Source organism: Bemisia tabaci, chromosome 2, assembly GCF_918797505.1.
Source record: "Bemisia tabaci chromosome 2, PGI_BMITA_v3".
Classification (NCBI taxonomy): Eukaryota; Metazoa; Arthropoda; class Insecta; order Hemiptera; family Aleyrodidae; genus Bemisia; species Bemisia tabaci.
Window position 1 is genome coordinate 62,204,477 of NC_092794.1, and position 20,523 is coordinate 62,224,999.

The 20,523-nt window shown below is 40.0% G+C and overlaps 1 protein-coding gene across 1 annotated transcript in view; it reads left to right on the top strand.

The window, feature by feature from the left end:
- LOC109039607 (uncharacterized) overlaps positions 1–20,081 on the top strand; it is a 49,513-nt gene extending 29,432 nt beyond the window's left edge. The window contains exons 3-6 of the mRNA XM_019055169.2: positions 600–742; positions 15,500–15,650; positions 16,127–16,241; positions 19,828–20,081. Of these exons, the coding sequence (XP_018910714.2) occupies positions 600–742; positions 15,500–15,650; positions 16,127–16,241; positions 19,828–19,974 (556 nt within the window). The 3' untranslated portion in view covers positions 19,975–20,081. The remainder of the gene's footprint in view (positions 1–599; positions 743–15,499; positions 15,651–16,126; positions 16,242–19,827) is intronic.
- The last annotated feature ends 442 nt before the right edge of the window (positions 20,082–20,523 follow it).

A 20,523-nucleotide genomic window follows, 5' to 3' on the forward strand; every position in this document is an offset into this window, starting at 1 on the left:
GGAAGCTGTCAATTGATCAACTAGTGCAATCAACAAACGCCCATATTCCTTAATTAATCATCTCTGTGGCGAGCGTGAATGATCGATTACCGATATTTCCCCATTTACAACTGTGGTATAGAATCGATTATTAAGGTGTTCGTTGCGAACGCCTTAATAATCGATCTTTTTCATAGGTTTAAATGACAGATCAATCGATATATCGCAAAGCACGCCACGCCACCGGTCGCACTGAAGAATTCTCCGAGCGTTGATCGTATACAAAAAATGACACACGTGCCCGCGACTAGTTTTTAGTCAGTCTTCACACTGACACAGAATCAATTTTTTCCTCTGGAAACAATAATATTAAATACAGAATTTTAGCCGGTTATGAGATCAATAGACTACATGATTGGGTTGTCATTAAAGTACCAAGAAAGATGTTTCCCCCATTAAATTCCGCGCTAAACATGCCATACATGTTAAAAATTTCTATGATCACCCCACAAAAATATATTAAAAAGTCGAACGTAGTGATTTTGTCCTTTATAAATTTTTACATTATGTATTGTATGATATTCAAATAAGTTTTATAAATCAAAATTGTTTTGTTTCAGAGATCTTAATGATGGATTGATGTGTATCGATAACTACACTAGACGCTGCATGGCCCCGAATCAGAGAGCTCATTTCTATCAACTGTATGCTGGAACCAGTATGGTCATTCAAGAAATCTGCCAGCCCGGGCCTTATCAGAACGGTAAGTTTTTAAGCAGAAAGTTTCCCTCTCTCGATGCTTTTCGATGGCTTTCATTCCGGAGTGAATCCGGAGTGATATGAGCACGGAGTAGAGTCGCTTTTTTTTCGGTGTTCATCATCGGTCGTGCTATTCGGTTCTTGTCACCACGCTTTTATGAATCCAAAGTTCTTGCAACTGAGCTCTTTATAAACGGAGAAAATAAGTTTAGTTTCCATTGAGCCCAAACTCTCGGTCTAGGTAACCCTAGTTTTCGGGGACAGCAACCGAATTTCGGTTTAATTGACCGAAATTTGGTTCCTGTGACCGAAAACTATGATTACTGAACGAATGATGTAACCAAGGGTCGATTATATTCCTGATCACGCGAGCCAAGCTTTTTTTTTTTTTTTTTTTTTTTTTTTTTTTTTTTGCAACGTCCGGAAGAGAAATTGAATAATGAGTGTTGATTAAACCGTGTTTATCACCTCTCATTAAAAAAAGTCACCAACTCTAGTGCGGAAGCACTTTTTGGAAATCGTGGAAAGTAGAGAACTTTATCGACTCCTGCTTGTAACCGAAGTTTACAGTTCGGTTCATGCAACCGAGCTTTTTTTCGTACTTTGGTTTCGTTCGAAAGTTCGATTTCACGAATCGAAGCACAAATTAAGAACCGAGAAGTACGGTCACCCGAATCGAATAATGCGTTCGATACTCAGCCCCATTCTCTGGTTCATGAGACCGAACTTTTTCTCAGTATACCCGTTTATTGCCGTTGCAGCGACACTTGATTAGAAACTTTGAGGAACCACCGAACATTGGAACGGGCGAACAGGCCAATCATTTGGAATATCGCTAATCGCCATGACCCACAAACCGCGAGTGCCGTGTCATTCTCCGCGCGCACAGCCGCCAGTCGCGACGTCACCTCACAGTCGCAAGCGAGCCGAACTTTCGGAGTCTCCAGATCTCATATCCTCCCGTCACCCAGTCAACAATATGAAAAATTAAAAGTAGGCAGATAACCATCTCTCTAGATGCATTGTAATCGGTGTAATATGGCGATAGATGGTGAGATCAGCAGTGAAAGTCAGTCTGAGCGATGACAGGGGGGGATCACAGATCTGAAGGAGTTCAGTGACATTCTGATATCGAGAAAAATAAGTTTAAAGCTCCGTAAAAAATGGTAATTTTTTATTTTCCATGAAAATAGAGTCGGCAGAAAGTCCTTGGGGCAAACACCGAGTGTACAGGCTGATATAAAACGTTTTCCTTCAACGTGATAAAAAGTGTGAGAGAAACGTGATAAAATGTAAAAAGTGATAATGAAACTTTTAGAAGTTACTTTATCATTTTATTTTAGGAGATTTGAACAAATTACAAGAATTTCACACAAAATGTTAGTCTTCTATATGTTGCATATTTTTGAGTCTAATTTGTGTTTAGCATTAACATGGATAATTTTTAGTATTTGACAAAACTCCGATGGCAGTTTTTGTCCTAATTTTTTTTACAACTTTCTCTTAATAGAATAGGTATTCCTAACCCGTGCGTTTGAATACTTTTAATGAGTCAGAATATTTTCTCTCGAGGTAAAAAAAATTAGATTCCTAAAATGTCGACATAAAACCTTTTTTTCACACCGATTCTTACAGTGGTTTTCGACACTGAAAAATCAATGAGATCTTACGAACCGAAGGCACGATGTTTTACGTGCCACTTCGGTTTGTCAAACCGAACTTTCAGATAGTGCAATCAAATGTTCAAATTGAACAGAACCAAAGGATAAGACCCGATTATGAAAGCCAAACGTTACACCGAAAATATCCAAAGCTAGGTCGAATGAACATATTTACAGTTTTCAAACAGTTGCCTCCTTAAAGGATATCGGCTGATGCAACCAGTAGAAAAAGTCTCTCGATCCCGGCCTGAACAACCCTTCACTCTTTATTGAAAAAATTCAACCATGATGATTTCCAGTCTAAAAAGTATTTCTTTCGGGCCTCCGCCGCTGACGCAAGGAAATATTCTCACTTTGAGATGAGCTCCGTCATCCACGTAACTCCGTGTTTTCTAGGGGTCATGTACAAATCGAGTTATGTCCTTTTGTCAACTCTCACAAAATCCTCCGACTCTGTCTCGGTGGAAAGCGGGAAAAAGTTTGACTGGAAACGATTAAAGAGATGCGGCGGTGGGACTTGCGTCGAACAAGCAAACAGCAATTTTCAAAAGCAAATAATGATATACTGAAACAACAACCCCTGCTTTCTCCACTTCGCGTTCTAGCTTTTCTTTTTAGTGATAACAGATTTGATATGAGAATTCGGTGGAGAAATCTTGACTTCCGCAGGACTCGAAACAGCTGGTCCCTGAAATGAAAGTGCCATTCGTCGCGCGTTTTTCCCGCTAATCCAACCGCTCAAAAAAACTTCGGCATTCGAAGTAAACTCTTTGTCGTTTCGGAATCCTGAAGAATTATTTTTCCTCCTGCTCATTTTTAAGTCGACAAAAAGTAGGATTGGGAAAAATGGGTTGCTTTTGAGTTAAGTAATTTCCATTCAATTTGACTCATTCGAATATGACAACTGTATCCCACCCAAGGATTTAAGTTTCCCGGGAAAATCAAACGTTTTAATCCGAATCATGAACAGTATAGTTATTCAGCCTCTAGGTTGGCTGGGTTTGCTGATCTTTTCCAGGCATTATATAGCCAGCAATAAGAGCTGCAGAAATGCAACCAGACTAGAGCTCCTGAAGCAGAGTTCAAATGAAACATGAGACTTCTATGGTATCGCTGTCAGGTATGCACATTCTCAATAGTCTGTGCCTCCTACTTCTATATTGTCCCTGCAGAACGGTCTCGTTTCCGTTTATGTAATTTCAAACGGTTTAGTCGTCTGAAATCGAGCGTTTTTCTAACCGATCCTCTGGTCTATTTAAGCAATACCTCTGGGGAGCCCCGGATTTTGTAATGAAAAGTAGGCATCTAAATAAGAGTGAAATGTACCCATAGGAGTAGAGCACCTATAGGGGGTAGTATACAGGGCGAGTACGGACATGTCAAAAATTTTGGGGTTAGGTGATAGAGCTCTTAGACCCCAAAAAGGTAGGCAATCTGTGAATTCAAATTATCCAGAGTGATTTATAATCACAATTGCTGGGAACTGTCGTTGATAAAGCACTTATTCGACTTGGTTTTTGCATAAATTTACTCATTTTTGCGGTAGAATGCTTACCTATGAATTTTCTTGTCCATTTTCGTTTGATAGTGGAGTCTAAAGATTGACAGTGACATTTTTCGTTTTCAAAGGTTTTACCTACCCTTTTGGGCCGTAAGAGCTACATATTTCGAGTTGTCCAAACTCTCCCTATACTCTATCGGTACTCTACCCAGGAGGAGCCATGCCTGCTCAGGACATAGTGAAACCTAAGTAAAGTGTGTTTTCTTACAAGTCGCTGCAGGCTATTGTCACATAGATATTAGTGTTGGTGGTCAATGGACATCCAAACATCTGAAAAACTATCTTAGCCAGACATCGTAAACCACGTATGCCTCTTGAAAGGCAATGAGAGAAGTTCAAGGAGTGGCAATAAATAACCTCACATACATGACTAAGTACATCATTTTCGCACATCTCACATCGTTTCGTCGTGTTAAGTAGTCTTGAATCCAGACGTCGCGCCATGACGTTTAACTTGAATGCCGTCTTTATTCATTCGATGATCGTAACCTTGTCGTCGCGAGTTCCAAATCTGTATAAATTAGATGGCCCATCTCATCATGAGTGAGATAGCGTGATCCTAATCTTCAGCCAGAGTTTCAATGCTACCAAATTGAAAATTTTCTCACCGTAATTTTAATTGTGTACTTGAGGCAGAAGGTCGTAACTCCGTTTTCCTTTTTTTCAAAGAGAATGGGAAAACTTTCCTCGATAAATCGATTGATCTCTTAAGTCATCACTGCATCTAGTGCTCTCCTGTCGTGCTAAGGAAGAACGCCCTATGAACATTCGAAAGCTGCCAAATTTCCTTCGATAAAATGTTCATTTTTGAGGAAAGTTATGCATATTTTTCCTTGAGATTTCCAGGAACTTTAGGTGAAATTGCAAGCTAAAGTGTCTGAGAAATTGGGAAGCAAATATTCATAAGTTTACCAGGAAATTTGTGTTGTATCAAAGGAAATTTGGCGACGCCTGGAGGCTCATACGGCGTTTTTCCTTAGCATGGCAGTCTAGTGCTCTATTGCGAGTGATCTTAGTGCATTCCTTTAAGAATGAAAAACCTGAAAAAATCGGGGAAAGTCAGCAGGAAAAAAACGTGCCCAAGAATCAGATGGAGGACATTACAGCTTTGAACAGCGATCTATTGACTTGCTGATCAACTTTCGTCGAGTAACGAGAGTTTTATCGCGGAGTGAGTGTGCGAGCTCTCCGGCTCCCGAAAACATAGCGTAAACCACTCGAGTTCCAATCGAAACAGGTAATAAAAATTATCCACCTTCATTACTCGATCACCTGTTTGACAACTCGCCCGAGCGAATCAAACTAGCGGAAAACTGCGCATTGCTAATTGGTTGTGCACTGTTAAAAAAATTATCGGACTCCGACGAGTTCCCAGAGGCACCTGAATGTATAATATTTTCCGAGGAAAATTCGTAGTAATTCTGAAAATTCAAGGCCAAGATCATCAAACTATAGGTATATCATGTAGAAAAAGTGCTAACTTAAAAAAAAGAAAAATAATCAGGAGACAAGAGAAAATACACACGGGGGCGAAAGAAGATTAATTTTTCGTCAAAAACTCGCTTTCGAGAAAAAACATTCAGAGCGTTTCATACCTCATGAACGGCCCTTGATATTACTTCATCTGTTCCAATAGTCATCTAACTTAAAATTAGGTAGAGTTGTTATTTTTTCCAGGGTGTCAATAGTCACTGCCTTCAGTTGAAGCCCACCCCTCCCTCCCCCGTTATCTTGAAATAATTGGATTACATTTTGCAACAAGAAACCACACTCTCTGGCTCTTCCATAAAAGCTCCTTCTCTACCTTTCTGCATAGGGAAACCGATGATTCATAAGTTGTTCATAAATTGAGCCAAAAATAGTGGTTCCTTTTTGCAAAATGTGGTCCAGTTGAAATATAACCGAGGAAGTGTCCTCGGGGGGTTGAACCGCGTAGCGACCAGGGGACAGCCTGATAATTTGCCGACGAAAATCGGCAACATGGCGCAGCGCGGCGCACAGTTCCGCGTATATCCGAGTCAGCGGTCGGCGGTCGGAGCCGGTCGGTGTCGTGGGTGTGTTCGGCAGCGGCTGCGGTGGCGATGGCGGTGGGTGCCGATGACAGACTCGGTGACGTCGCCCGGTGGCAACGTGGACGACGTGGCCCGGCGTTGGCGAACGCTCCGATTAATGACGTAGCCGGAGGGGGCCCCGCGCCCGCGTCGGTGACGTCACGAATCACGCCACCTTATTCGTCGGCAGAAGGGGGGCAGTGGAGTCATCGGAGACCCGACGGCCTTGGCGACGCCACGTCCACGTCAACTCTGTCACACGGCTCCTGACAGCCTGCACACCTTGTCTCTGTGCGTGTGCGTGGCCCAGGCTGTGTTCCAGCTTCTGTTTTGAGTCTGTGTGAGTGTCCGCATCTCGCAGCTCCCCCCATTGGCGGATCCAGAAAGTTGACAACATTGTCTTTTCTCCATTTAAACCTATGGAAATGTATCGATTCTTGGAGGGCCGGTGCTCCGACAAGAATCGATTATTTAACATAGGTTTAAATGCAAGGAATTCGGTATTGCCAAATTGCTACATCCGCCTCTGGCTCCCCATTAGAGGCAGTTTATTTTGGAGATCCCGCACTGCTTTTTTTCTTCTCAGTATGCTGCCGTGCTAAGGAAAAACGCCGTAAGAACATCCGAGAGTTGCCAGATTTCCTCTCGATAAAATGCTTATTTTTGAGGAAAGTTATGAATCTTTTTCCTTGAAATTTTCAGGAACTTTAGGTGAAATTGTAAACAATATTATCTGAGAAATAAGAAAGGAAGTATTCTAAAGTTTACCAGGAAATTCATGTTTTATGAAAGGAAATTTGGCAACGCCTGAAGATTCATACGGCGTTTTTCCAGCACGGCAGTGTAAAAGTTACTTTCGGAGGCCATCGCCATCGTTCGGCGAATTTTACGCACAACATGTTACTCATCACCAGGCAAAAGGTAGCGTTGACCTCCGAACACAACTTTTACCCCGCCCGATTACATTGTTTAAATTCTTAGTGCAGAGTAAAACCATCCTTCCTCGAAACGCCTTCAGGTGTTTAGATCGATCCTAAAGCAAGGCAATTGTCGCAAGTTAGCAACATTTGGTTTCGTTCTTCAAAGGTGAATCAATAGCAGGGAGTAAGCGAACATCGAGCCATCGAACAAATTTTACTTAAGTAATGGTCTCATTTTGAATTTTTCGGCAATGACGCACTTCTTACACTTAGCGGCACGTTTAAGCTGTAATTTTTTTTCATGAAAACATCCATCTCGTGAAAACTGAACTAAAGCTGAAAGATAATTAACCGTTCGATTCAATTACATACATTTTATATTGCGCATTCGGATACTTTCAGCTTTATTGCAAGGGTTACTAAATAGATTTTTTGAGAACAAGCAGCTGAAATGTGCCTCTGAGTGTAGTTCGGATTTTTGGCAACAATTTAAAGTGAGTCCAGAATTTCTACATAATCTGTTTGATATATCGGTTTCTATTCATTTTTCGTGTAGGTTTGCCTTAAATGCATGTAAAACAGTCGAAATTTACGGATGCACCAAGAGTCGATTTTCTCAAACGGAGGAAAATTGAAAAACTCCCCCATTTCGCGGTCACGATTCGGCTCTATTTTTCTATTTTTGACCGCCGTTGGAAGTCGGTCATTCAGTTGCGCCGCGCCATTGCACCGATTCTTGAGCTCCGCTCATCTAGCCCACTTCTATTTTTAATAGCGCATCCACGCATGTCTATACCACCTAGGCGCCATGTACGGCGGCGTCATACATATATTTCTATTAACGAAAGCTGCAATTTTTCCTAATCAGCGGATCTAGAATACGTAGATAAGGAAAGTATGGGCATGTCATTTCATGGAGGCCTTGTGGCCAAAAAGGACAGCCATTCGCAGGTAACCTCTCGGACGAAATGCCCGTCGCTATACTCTCAGATAGGAAGTTTAGAAGTGGTCATCGTTGTTTACATTTGAAAATGGGAGATAAATAGTTATACATCTCCTTCTGGATATCATTGAAACTTGTAATAATTCTGTGAAAAATAGATCGTATGACATTGTTTCGATTGTATTAAAAACGCGAATTCACAGGAGAGGACGACGGGTAATTTGAAATCATCTATTAGTTGCCTATTTGAGTCGTACTTTTTTTTGTGAGGTGACGGCAAAGGCCTGATGGATTTTCGGGATTACTGAGTTGTCTATATGAGGAGATAAGTAAATCCACCGACCAGTGGCGTGGCGTGAATTGCGATAAATCGATTGTTATGCAATTTAAACCTATGGAAAAGGATCGGTAAACAGGGTGTTCGCAGCGAACACCCAAATAATCGATTCTTTACCATAGGTTTGAATGGCATATCAATCGATACATTGCAATTCACACCACGCCACTGCCACCGACTGGAGAATTACCAAAATCCAGAAATCTCCATACAATCAATCTCTTTTTTAACGTCACGTGAGCTTGGGGTTATTATCGAAATCTAGAAGCTTATGAAGAATTGATTCCCATCGGAACATCACGCGAGCTTTACAGGGGCTGAGCGGATAATTGTCTTTGATCTCACTTGCGTAACAGTAGCAATAAATTTTAAAGATTTTTTTCTGTGAAGCACATTATGGGGAATGAGACTATGGGTCAGAGTGAGGGAATCTGTAATTTCTTAAGCCGACTTAATGCCTGATGAGCCGCAGGGCTTCACCTGTGGATAAAAGCGCCGATGATCATTTTTATCACTCTTTCATTCCTGCTGAACTCATAAATCACTTACTCCTGAGGAGTTATGGCATTAAAATGAATATCATTATGTAATGAAAACTATCGGGGCGGCCAGATCAAGGGTCTCCCTGCAAGTCAGGCGCGCGACACTGACACTACGCGACAGCGAAAAATATTAAAATCCTATCACAGAGTCGAAGAACGTAACATTTACTATGCGATGTGCATTTTAAAGTAGGAAGTAGGCATGCAATGCAGTGTCAAGGCTAGCGAAAATGTGTACCTACATTTACGCCGTTTAATCTTCCGCTGTATGGAGGTACCCGACAAAATTTCTCAAAATTTTCTGTGACGTTGTACATCTTTACACAGATGACCCTTCAAAGTAACACTCGTAAAGCTTTTTGAAAAAGTAAAGCTGTGACAATTCTTATAGTAGAAATAAAAAGAGGACAAAACAGATATTTCTCAGTTTTCCTTGTTTTGACCTAAAAAAAAGTATGCTGCACTATTTAATTGGAATTTTTTACTTAATACATTCATAATTTTTCCCCTAACGTTTTCCGTTGTGACTAATTTCCGAACGAATTCTTCCTCATGAAATTGACCACGTAGACCGCTAATAACTTAAGTATCTGTCTCGGGATTCCGGTGAGCGCTTTGTCTATTAGAACCCGCTTTAACTGTCCATATTCAACTGCAACAGGAAAAATGAACAATAAATGTCACAAAAAATTTCAGGATAAGCGCCAGTGAGTGTAAAAAAAAAAAAAATATCTTAAGGAAACACCTAAAAATTTCCATTATGTCTCGATTTTTCTCCCTCTTACAAGTTTTCAAAGATGTTGAGAGAAACATTCGAAAAATATTTGAAAGAAATATTTTCATGTAATATTTGCGTTAAGCTTTTAAAATACGAAGAATTCCGAAGTTTTTCTCTTAAATAAACAATTTGTTCCTTTTTATGTCATGCGTATCGATGGGTTGCTGATCCAAAAAACTGGATAATTTTAGCCATATTTTCGTGAGAAACGTTAAAAATTAGTGGAAAATACGTAACTTTTGTTCTAGGGACAAAGTCTGAGGACGATTTGTTTTGCTCAAGCAAAGCGAGAACTTCACTTTCGCCAAGTGAGAAGCGATCAGAACATCGAAGATGCTTTCATTTATTTTCAAAGTTTTATGGCCCATGGGATGGTTTTATGGAGTACTCCATAAATCCATTCTGTGGTCACGTTTCCGTCTCATGGAGGCGAGACTGCGAGAAATGAAAGATTCAGATCAGCGTCGGTGACTCGAAAGTTCATCGCAAGTGTCAGCCTCAGTTAATTGGCACAAATAGGTAATTGATCGTGTTTGCCGGACATGACAAATAAGTCCAGCATATTGACCAGTGTCGAAAAGAGGCTCGGGTCATTTTGCATCAGTGTGTAGGTGACGGAAGCGCCGAGATCTAAATGCCGGTAAGCAGCCACGAATTCTCAGATGGTTGTTCCTTTCGAATGTTGCAACGGATGTGTACATCACCCAGTAACTGCTTTGGGCCTTTGTCGCACCCATTTGAAAAAATTACCTTGAGACAAATTCAGATTGATTTAATATTGTGTGTTAATCTAAATATGTTCCAAAGATAGGGGATTTTTAAAGATAGGTATCGAGAAAATCAGGACAATGTTCAATGATGAGCACTATTCATCAATATTTGAAATGAAAATCGATGGCTAAACTGCGAAATTACGTATCTCAGTGTGCGACGTTGCGGACTTCCTGTCATACTTTGTTTTTTCAGTGAAAAACTAGTTAATGTAATTCTTGAACACATCCTTGATTTTTCTTGTGTGTACAATTGTACATGTTACCAGAATATTCAGTATAAATTCCAAGCAATGAAGTTTGGTTGTTTTTCTTCGTAAAATTTAATAGGAGCTGACATCTGGAAAAACCGCAAAGCTCGTTTTTGCACTTAGGTCATCGAAATGTGGAAAGAGAGGTCAAGTTTGATTAAATTTGATTCAAGTTGAGGCTTTTCTCAATTTATTGCTCTCCTACTGGGAAGGAGAGTAAGGGGTAGTTTAAACTCTCTTATAGTATACAATTTCTCACTTTTCCTGACCGTTTACTTCTAAGAGAGAGGAGGGTAGGGAGAGTGGGAGGGAGAGAGGGGAAAGTGGGGAAGAGAGAGAAAGCATTGGGTTGGATGAAAAATGAAAAAAGGAAGGCTCTCACCAAATTCCAGCACAACTTCCTTCCGCGTGAATCTAACCTCGTGATGTATTCAAATGAGGTCAGGCGCAGGTGTAATTTCCCCCCTGATAATTTAGCATATAAATGTCTGTCAGATTTTCTTTTGAAGCGCTGCATCGTTGAGATATTGCTGACGTTTCTAGCAGATTTCTCGGCCGCCTTTGGAGAGCTGGATCATGAATAATGCTCCAGATGAAGGCGCAAGATCTTCAGCCCTAAAAGATTTGCACGATCATCGGCTGACGAATTTCATTTTTACTCAACTGGTTCGCAATAGTATTATTAAAATGACACGTGGGTTTTCACCGCGAGAACAGGAATTTCATGGCTTTTGATCACGCGATGGCGTGGCGCACAGTGGATCGAGTCAATAGGATAGGTCGGACAAAATTTGGAAACTTTAAACGCTTAACTCCGTTTATAAAACTTTTTGAGGATTTAAAAATATGGTTCCATTGGTTTCCTCTTAAAATTTTCTTCAAGAAGCACCCCTTTAAGTTTAATTTGTGGCGATATAAACATACAAATTTGCAGTTTTAGTCAAAAAATTCTTGCCCGACCTCTCTAATTGACTCGATCCACTGTGCGGCGGTGGAATAATGCAGTTAATCCGAAACGGAACTTGAGTCTTTTCTCATTTGTCTTACTTACCCCCCGTCTCCCCCAACCTCATCATATCGAGGGAAATCATTATAACTACCCCTCGGACCCCAAAGCGTAACCTTAATCAGTCTGGTGTTGTACCGGGGATCTTGATGTGAAACCAGGTGATTTCGGACAGGAAATGTGTCTCTCTCGGCCGCATTATGCGCGCGGTAATCGTGCATTGTTGGAAATAATTTTAAATAATTTGGCCGCCGCTTGGATTGGATTAGTCGCTCTGGGAACGCGAAACTCTGTTTACGATGGCACCTCAAAAGATGGAATTGACCTTCGAAGATTAATTATTCTTTATCGATGCCCCCATTTTCCCCCAATTCTTTTGGATTTGTTCATTAGTACAGTCAAATTTGTTATTCGACCCATTAGGAAATATTCTAAAATTATAAGTCTTAATTGAACTGCATTTTGCAATTTGGAACTATAACTTCTGGCCCGCTTTAAAAACAACGTATGTGCCATTAGTTTCCCTATGCACATGTGTTTTTTCAGATGAGCCAGAATTTATAGTTCCAAATTGCAAAATTCAGTCCAGTTGCAGCGCTGGGTAACGACCATTTTTAGTCAATGAATTCAAGCAAAAAATGCAGGCCATTTATAATAGGTATTCAGCGTGAACATCTTCCATGGCCTAATATCGTTTCTTTGTTTAGGAATCCCTTGTAAGTTTAGGAATTTGGCTTAAAATTCATAATCCATCTTAAAATGATGCAATTAAAAATGAGTATCTTGGTGTGCTACAGTATTCTCAGAAAATGTTCCTTAATTTGTTTTAAACGGTGGCGAAATTGCTTTCCGGAAAAAGGCAAGATGGGTAGAGCAAAATAGGAAGACATAGGTTGGAGTGAAAAAATAATCTTAGAGTGAATGAAAAATAATCAGATAATTTTCTCAATGAATGATCTGCAATGGCTAGACAGTTTTTTTCAAATTCCAAGCTCGCTCTCGAGATTCAACGATCAGCGAGAATGATTTCCTTAACCGCCCCTGCCGTCGAAAAGTATGTGAGCACACCGACACGCCACGCGTGTTGCATACTCGCCGTTATTTAGGCGCGCATTAATATTCAGAGATCGACTCGCTCATAATTTATAAGCTCAGTCCTCCAAACCTGTGAAAATGGTTTCAAGGGCAGGAATCTTTTCACTGGTCATGAATTTTTATAAATCATGATGATTGAGAATTTTGATGCGACGCTTCATCATGTAATGTTTGGCGTTTACTTACTGTTCAAATGGTGTTGGATCTACTTATTAGTGCGGTTAAAAGTGTTATAACCCTACCTGATGTCATTTCCCCTATAGGGATGATTAAATACGGCTAATTAACTTCAATCATTTAAACGGGAAGTTGACTGCACCCTACTACAAAGGCGGAAGAAAATGAAATTTTCCGCAATCAATTTAACAAGTGTGGCACTACACCATTCCCGCGATTCTATTTGAATTTATTATTTTTTTGTAGAGAGGCCATGAAGAAACAAAACGATCAGTATTTTGTTTCAGAGATGTCGTTATTATGTTTAAAAAATTATTCAATCCAAGAATATTCCTGCATTATTTGGGAAGTACACGTTTCAGAATTTTCCATCATAATAAATTACCGCTGAATAATTAGTTGTGCTAAATAATGTCTTCGCGTATGACTAAAATATGAAGGCAATCAGTCGTCATTTCATCGGCTTTTGAAGCGCCGCTAAAACGGTTATCAATGCGATGGAAAAATTCTGAATGAATCCAACTTAATGCGTATTTTTTGCGCATAAATTACTAACGCAATGTATTTTCCCCATCGAGTGTGGGCTACATAGACCATCATTTGTAAGCTGCCGTATCTTCATCCAGCCTTTCCTCTGGTGATTGTAAGTTCACATCTGCGGTCACTCAAAGTATCATTTTCATATTTTACGTAACTGGATACAGTCTCAATTGCAATATCTCTGGAACGAAGACTTTTTATTAAAATTTGACAGCTCAAAAACAGCTTAAAATTTAATTTTCTACCCAGAGCGTTGAAAAAAGTGACCTGAGGCAAAACTTGACATAATTTCAATGCAAATAAATGACTTCACTGGATACAAATCCCTAATTTTCAATCATTTGCATTGTTCGAGAAGAATTAAAGCATGAATTAAATGCGGGAGCAGGGTCAAATATTTTCTAAACCTCGGAGTTAGTGTAAAATCGCAGCCAGGTACCTGGTAAAGCAAGCCAACTTACGCTTTCAAGAAATTAACTTGAATATGATGAAAAAACAACAACAACAGTCTGTTGCTTTTCTGTCATCTCCAACATATCGACTGTGTAAGTCCGCAATCACGTATCTCCTTTGCCGCGTTTGAAAATCTCCGGTTCTATTTTATTTTTGTAAAGGAGAACAATCTCAACAATCTACATCATTGCTTGAAGTTTCCGCAGCTATTTTGTTCGCCTAAAGAAGAAAAATCACAGCAGTTTTTAAGAATTGCCGTCGAGTATTTTTCCATTTAAAACATAAAGTATGACAGGAAGTCTGCTACGTCGCAAACCGAGGTACGTGGTTGCTAACTTACACCGTCGATACGTTTTTTCATCATATTTGAGTGACTTCTTCAACAATTGTAAATTTACGTAAATACACGACTGCGACGACTTTACACGAATGCCGAGATTTGAAAAATGTATAACCCAATTCTTTTATTTATTTTGTTTGGAAAATCTTTTTTTAACAGTGTGTTAACAGCCCCTAAGTCTGCCAACACCGGTCCAGGCACCTAGTTTCCTTCTATTCCATTATCCATTTTCCGCGGCGTTCCCGTTCCAACCTCTTTACCGCACACCAGTTACCAGTTTATTGCGCCTCTGCGAGTCGGCTGAAAAGATAGGAATCGTCGAACGGCGAAGATCGGAGATCTACGAGGCCAGTGCCCTGCCCGGCGCCATCCCTTAAAAAGCCACTTCCCTTAAGAAGAAAAAACCAATCCCTCCCTTAAAAAGGCACACTGCGGAAATGCCACCACTCGAGACCGCAGTAAAATTGCCCCCGGCAATCATTTTTCGCTAATTCTCCCCCGTTTTCAATTGGAGAAAATTACACCCGAATGAAATAAGAGACGATAGATGAGATTTTATCTGAAACTAGGTTTTTTTAATGATATACGCTTTCCGTGCGGCGGCGGCGGCGGCGCCCCGGCTACTTAGCACGCGAAAAAGTTCTGCTCTTTAGTCACGAAACTGGGATGTTCGCACAAGAGCCCGCCGTGTTCCCTGCAGTTTAAGCACCCGAGTTGTTGAACTTGAAAAAAGGTTGCATGACTCTCTTTTATGTCCGGGGGGATTTCCTTTAATTACAATTGCCACCCTCTCAATCTATCGTCGAGAGGCTTAGCTGTTTGGAGGATCCCTTCCTTCCAACCATTTTCCAATCAACCCCCTTTTTTCTTATCAACAACCCTCTTTTTTGTGGATTTTATGCGTAGGCGAATCCAGATTTTTCGAACGAGGGGGGAGGGGGTGGGCGTAAAGGGGGTCCGGGGGTACCCCTAGAAATTTGTCGACATTTTAAAGCATCTAACTTGCAGTTTAAGCCAATTTTGTCATGAATAATTATCGAATATGAGCGTCCTTCTTTCTTCTTTCTTCCTATTCCTTCTTCCTTCCTTTCCGTTTATCCTCATTTTCTCGGGCGAACGGGGGAGGGGGGTGGTACGCCCCCCACGCCCCCTGGATTTACCTATGATGTTTTGAAGGTATAAAGTTTCCTAAAGTAATCGGTCTCTGGTACAAAGACTTGAGTCAAAATAATTTCGAAGTCTGTTTCCAATTCTGAACTCGTCATAATTTACCCATTAATTATCTTGTGAACAACAGCACGTATTAATTTTGTGATTTTTTATCGCTATGTTTCAGAATTTCTGTTACACGCTCCTTGCCTACACGAGGTGAAAGAGGAATATGAGGCGTGCGGAATAAACCACCAGAAAAACATTCACGATATCACCGCTGACACCAACTCCACTAACCACATCACCAATGAGCGAAAAGTCAGGAAACTGTGTTGGTTAGTATTAAACGCTCTTAATTTCTCTCTTTTCTCCCTCCTTCTTTTTTTTGGAAAAAATTAAAAATAATGAAGAGAAATTGAATTATTCTATTTATGAGCTCAACTGAGTTGAAACTAATTTTAGTAGATTGGGAAGTTCCTCATTCCAAACCTCTCGACATTAGAAGGGACGGAGATCGAAGTTCATGAAAAGTTCTAGTCCGATTAGCTGATTCAATTTCTAGCTCTTTTTCAATTTAATTTTTTTTTGAAAAAGCCGGAAATTTAAATTTTGCTACTTGCCGATAATTTTCATGTTGAAGGATCAATTTCATACCTACGTAATTTTTCTACCACACATCTCCCAGCATTTCGATTTTCAGAATATCTTCCTCTGGGTCATGAATTTTTATTCGGCACGAATAAGTTTAATTGAAAGTGAATATATTGATTAATCCTAGTTTCTAAACGTGCATTGTTTGATTTGATTCCAGTTCATTCCAAGAGTACCTTCAGTGCTCACAAGAAGTTGTTCTCAAGAAGTGCGGTGAAGAGACGGCCAAGTTCATGGAAGTATTCTTCGCAAAAATGTCGTCGTCACTAATTCAGGTGGGTGTTCTCTGCAAACAACACTATCATTCCGTTTTAATCCTTCGAAAAGCGTCACGTGACCAACAATAATGTATGCAGTTTGTCGAAGGAAAAAAAGTGACACGGATCGATTCACGGCCGTGTCTTGACGAAATTCCAATCGTTCCTGTCAAGGCCTCCAATCTGAAGGTTCCGGTTTCGTTAACCGGAAACTTGGGTCACACATTATGTGACTATAGGAACCTAAGAATTTGAGGGTTTTATTCCTTTAAGTGGGAAAATCGTTCCTGTTAGATCGGGTCGGTAATCGGTTTCTCGGACTAAAAACTGTAGTGCCCCCAAATGAACTGAAACTGAATGGCTTGTTTCAAAATGAGCCTGATTCCGGGAAAAAATCGTAAAAAAACACCAAAAAAACCTGAATTCAGCCGATTTTTGGTGAATGAAAATTTGACACATTGTCACCTTCCGGCCAAAGTATCTTAAGCGTCATGTGACGTTTCAAAATTTTCGCTGCCATTTTATTTTTTTACAGAGAAATTGGCAGTTGAATCTTTTTGAAAATTTCACGGAATTTTATCCTCAGCACAAAGAAAATTCAGTGAAATTTTCGGATAGCTTCGTTAACCAATTTTTCTGCAAAAAAATAAAATGGTTGCGAAAATTTAGATATGTCGCATGGCGGTTGTGATATTTTGACGACTTGTTATTTATTTTCCTGGCAGAACTTCGTAGCCAAAAGTATGGAACTTTTCGGTCCTTTAAAGACGCAGTACGAACGTGCTTAGACTTTTGAGTTGGACTTTTTCAAAAGAAACAAAATTCGCGCCTACTTATCAGGGTGTCGAGCATCATGAAAAACCGGAAAATATCAGGAATTTTGGCCGATCAGGAAAAAATCAGGAAAATCGGAAAAATCGGACGTTAACAGGAATTTTTCTTACGCGAATCTCCTCAGCGGAGAAGGCTTACTGGATTTTACCTGCCGTGCCAGGAGTCGTTGCGCTGTCTTTGTTTCCGATAATTTCTCAAAGAAAAATCAGGAAAATATCAGGAATTTTCAAAATGAAAAAATCTGGAATTTTCAAAACGAAAAAATCAGGAATTTTTATAAAATATCAGGAAAATATCAGGATTTTTCAAAATTAAAAAATACTAGACACCCTGCTTATGTTTTCGACGTAAAATGAAAAAAAGTTTTTTTTTTGGAAAAAAATTAAAGATTCGCGGCACCCTAAAAATATTTTCCCGCAGTAAAATTTAATTCACATTTTTCCCGAGTCGAGCAGTTTTTTGAGCAAGAGAGTCTGTCCAACCGAAGTTTTTTTCTCGGCACACCTCACACAATGAAATATGGTGCAGGGGTCATCACGAACCAGAGTCATCAGAGGGAGGAACAAAGCGGAGTTCTTGTCCGAGGGATGTTCACCCGTCCTTGCGATTGCAACTCCGTTTCGGGGAGTTACGTGCCAAAATCATTTGAGCAGGAGCGAATGTAAATTTGCCAACGGGCCGGCACACGCGTTGCCGAGTTGGACGAAGCCACCCCCGGTCGCGCGGAGACACACGCAAACGCAATTACGAATTTAAAAACAACGCAGATATGTTTGTGTTTTCCAGCTACTCAAGTGTGAACTGATAAACCGTATGAATTCTTGATGAGCTTTGCCCCCCACCCCCCCCCCGTCCCCTCGCAGCTCCAGCCAGGGACCGTCCTCCCGTGTCGTGTCCCGCAAGGGATGACCCCAAGTTGGAGGGAAGATCGCGTTACAGCCGTGTTTTAATTCACCGCGAGCGAATATTTCTCGTCCGAGTCTGATGATGGAAATGAGACTCACCGAAACTTTTTCTCAGCGGTTTCCACGCGTTCAGACCGGGGGTGTTTATCCCCCGAAAGGCTCAAGGGTTCTGCGCTTAATTGAAAACGAAAATCCGACGCTGTGATCTGATATTATGTTGAATGCTTAATGTGAAGTATTTTGATGTGAGGCTTTCAAACATTTTATATTGTTTTTTTTTAACGGTTTTTGCAATTTGTGTTTCGCGCCTCTGTAACTCGCTCAGGTTTAAGGTTTTCATGATCCCTTTCACTAAACCAAATCTTCAGGAAGGGTGACTTCATTAAATGCACAAAAATTTACAAAAATTGACCATTGTTCCGTAATATTTGGTCAAATTTCAAGCCTTGGGTGGCAAGAATGAGCATGACAGATGGGCTACTGTGTTCTATACTCTGAATCGACAGTGAAACTGCAAAAATGCGTATCTCGGTTGCAGTGTTTCAAAACCTCCGCTCAAACTTTTTTTTTTTTCAAAAAGAGACTCAACCAACATTGAAATAAATAAATTTTCACATAATATTCATCAATTAAAGTTAGAAATCACCGAAGTTTTCAAGAAATGAGGTTTGGTATTTTTCTCTGCAGAAAATAAAGTATATGACAGGAAGTCTGCAACGCCACAAGCCGAGATACGCGTTTCTGCTGTTTCACTGTCGAAATTGTACCCCCTAGCATGTTTATCATGTTTTTTTCGTCGTCTTTTGGCCGGTAGCTTATTAGTAAATTCGTATGCTAAAAAACAAAACAAAAAATCAATCATTTTTATTTTGAAAGTAAAAGAAACCAAAAAATAAGAAGAAAAGAAACACGATGAATTAATCTATCCCTCATTTCACGGATATATTTCCAGTTATTCTGAAGCAGGTGTAAAATTTAAGTTCCCCCTTGATTTATCGATCCAGGGGGTAAGCGCGGGCCCACCGCACCGCCTCAGTTTCCTAAAAGATGCGGTCATGACAAATGCCTCTGGATTAGCGGGACTCTGGAAGAGTGGTGGAAACCGGGCCGTGCGCTGGAATAAGTACCAGTGGCGTGGCGTGAATTGCGATATATCGATTTTCATGTCATTGAAACCTATGGAAAAGGATCGATAAACAGGGTGTTCGCAGCGAACATCTCAAGAATCGATTCTTTACCATAGGTTTAAATGGCATAACAATCGATAAATCGCAATTCACGCCACGCCACTGATAAATACGCACCGCTCCAACTTTTCAACCGTAGTAGTATCCTAGTCTGATCAGACCGTTAGTAAAAATGCTGAGGAATATATTTCAGGAGCGGTGGCGAAGCGTGAATGGTCGATTATCGATATTTTTGCATTTGAAGCTATAGTAACGAAAAAAAAAAAAAAAAACATAAAATAAAAAACATATAAAATAAAAAAACTGTAAAATAAAAATATAAAAAACTAAGATAAATAAAGAATAAAAATGGATAAATAAAATATAAAAAATTTGAATAAATATAAAAAACAAAAAAAAATAAAAAAACAATATAAAAAATTGTATTTAATTAATTGTTTCAAGTCATAAAGTAAAGAATCGATTATTATAAGGTGTCACCCTGTTTATCGATCCTTTTCTGTGAAATGGGGACATTGACTTTAGAAAAACACAGTATACGACGGCATCCATGCATTGCTATAGTACGTACTATGATTTCTTCCCTTTTTGATAAATCAGTGTTAGTGATTCACTTCTTTGCACCAGCTACACTTAATCGATGTTAATTACAATTTTTATTTTTATTTTTTGTTCCAGATCCATTGCAGTAAATACACGCCGGGATCTCAGCTTTGTGACGAAGCTTTCTCGTCAGCGACCTCTGTTTCCTCCTCGAGTCTCCTGGCCACCCTCGCTGTGAGTTTAAGCATACTCTACTCGCTACGGAGGTGTCTTAGTCTATAGTTCCACCGGGGCGAACGTCCTCGTTAGACGGGACCGGGCCATTCCAGCGATCTTCTTTTTTACTTGTTACTATAGTTGTACATTGAATTTTAGTTGCTGTAATATTTTCAACTATACACCTTGTGATAGTAATTGTTTAGAGTGGTTCTTCGAATACTCCAGCGAGTTCGCGGACTCTTTGCGACTGACGGATTTTACGGTTTAGCGAGAAAACCCCCAAAAATATTTGTATCACCGGTAAAATGGTTTAAAAAAAGTCATTTTTCAAATTTTAAATAAAAACCTCTGAGTTGAAGAAAATTTACCAAGGTAAATGCTTTTTTTTTCCAGAGAAAATTTGTGAGTGAAAGAATTATTTCATGCATTCAAATGAGTATTTTTTAAAGGGGTGTATGCAAAATCGACAAAAATTCCCCCTTCATGGATGTTGACCAATTTTCAGCATGTAATTCCTCACTGTGGGATACGCCTTTTCCCAAAATTTCAAGGCCTGAAATGAATTTCTTTTCGCGTAGCAGCGTTGCCAAGTTGAAAACTGTCGAGTTCCAT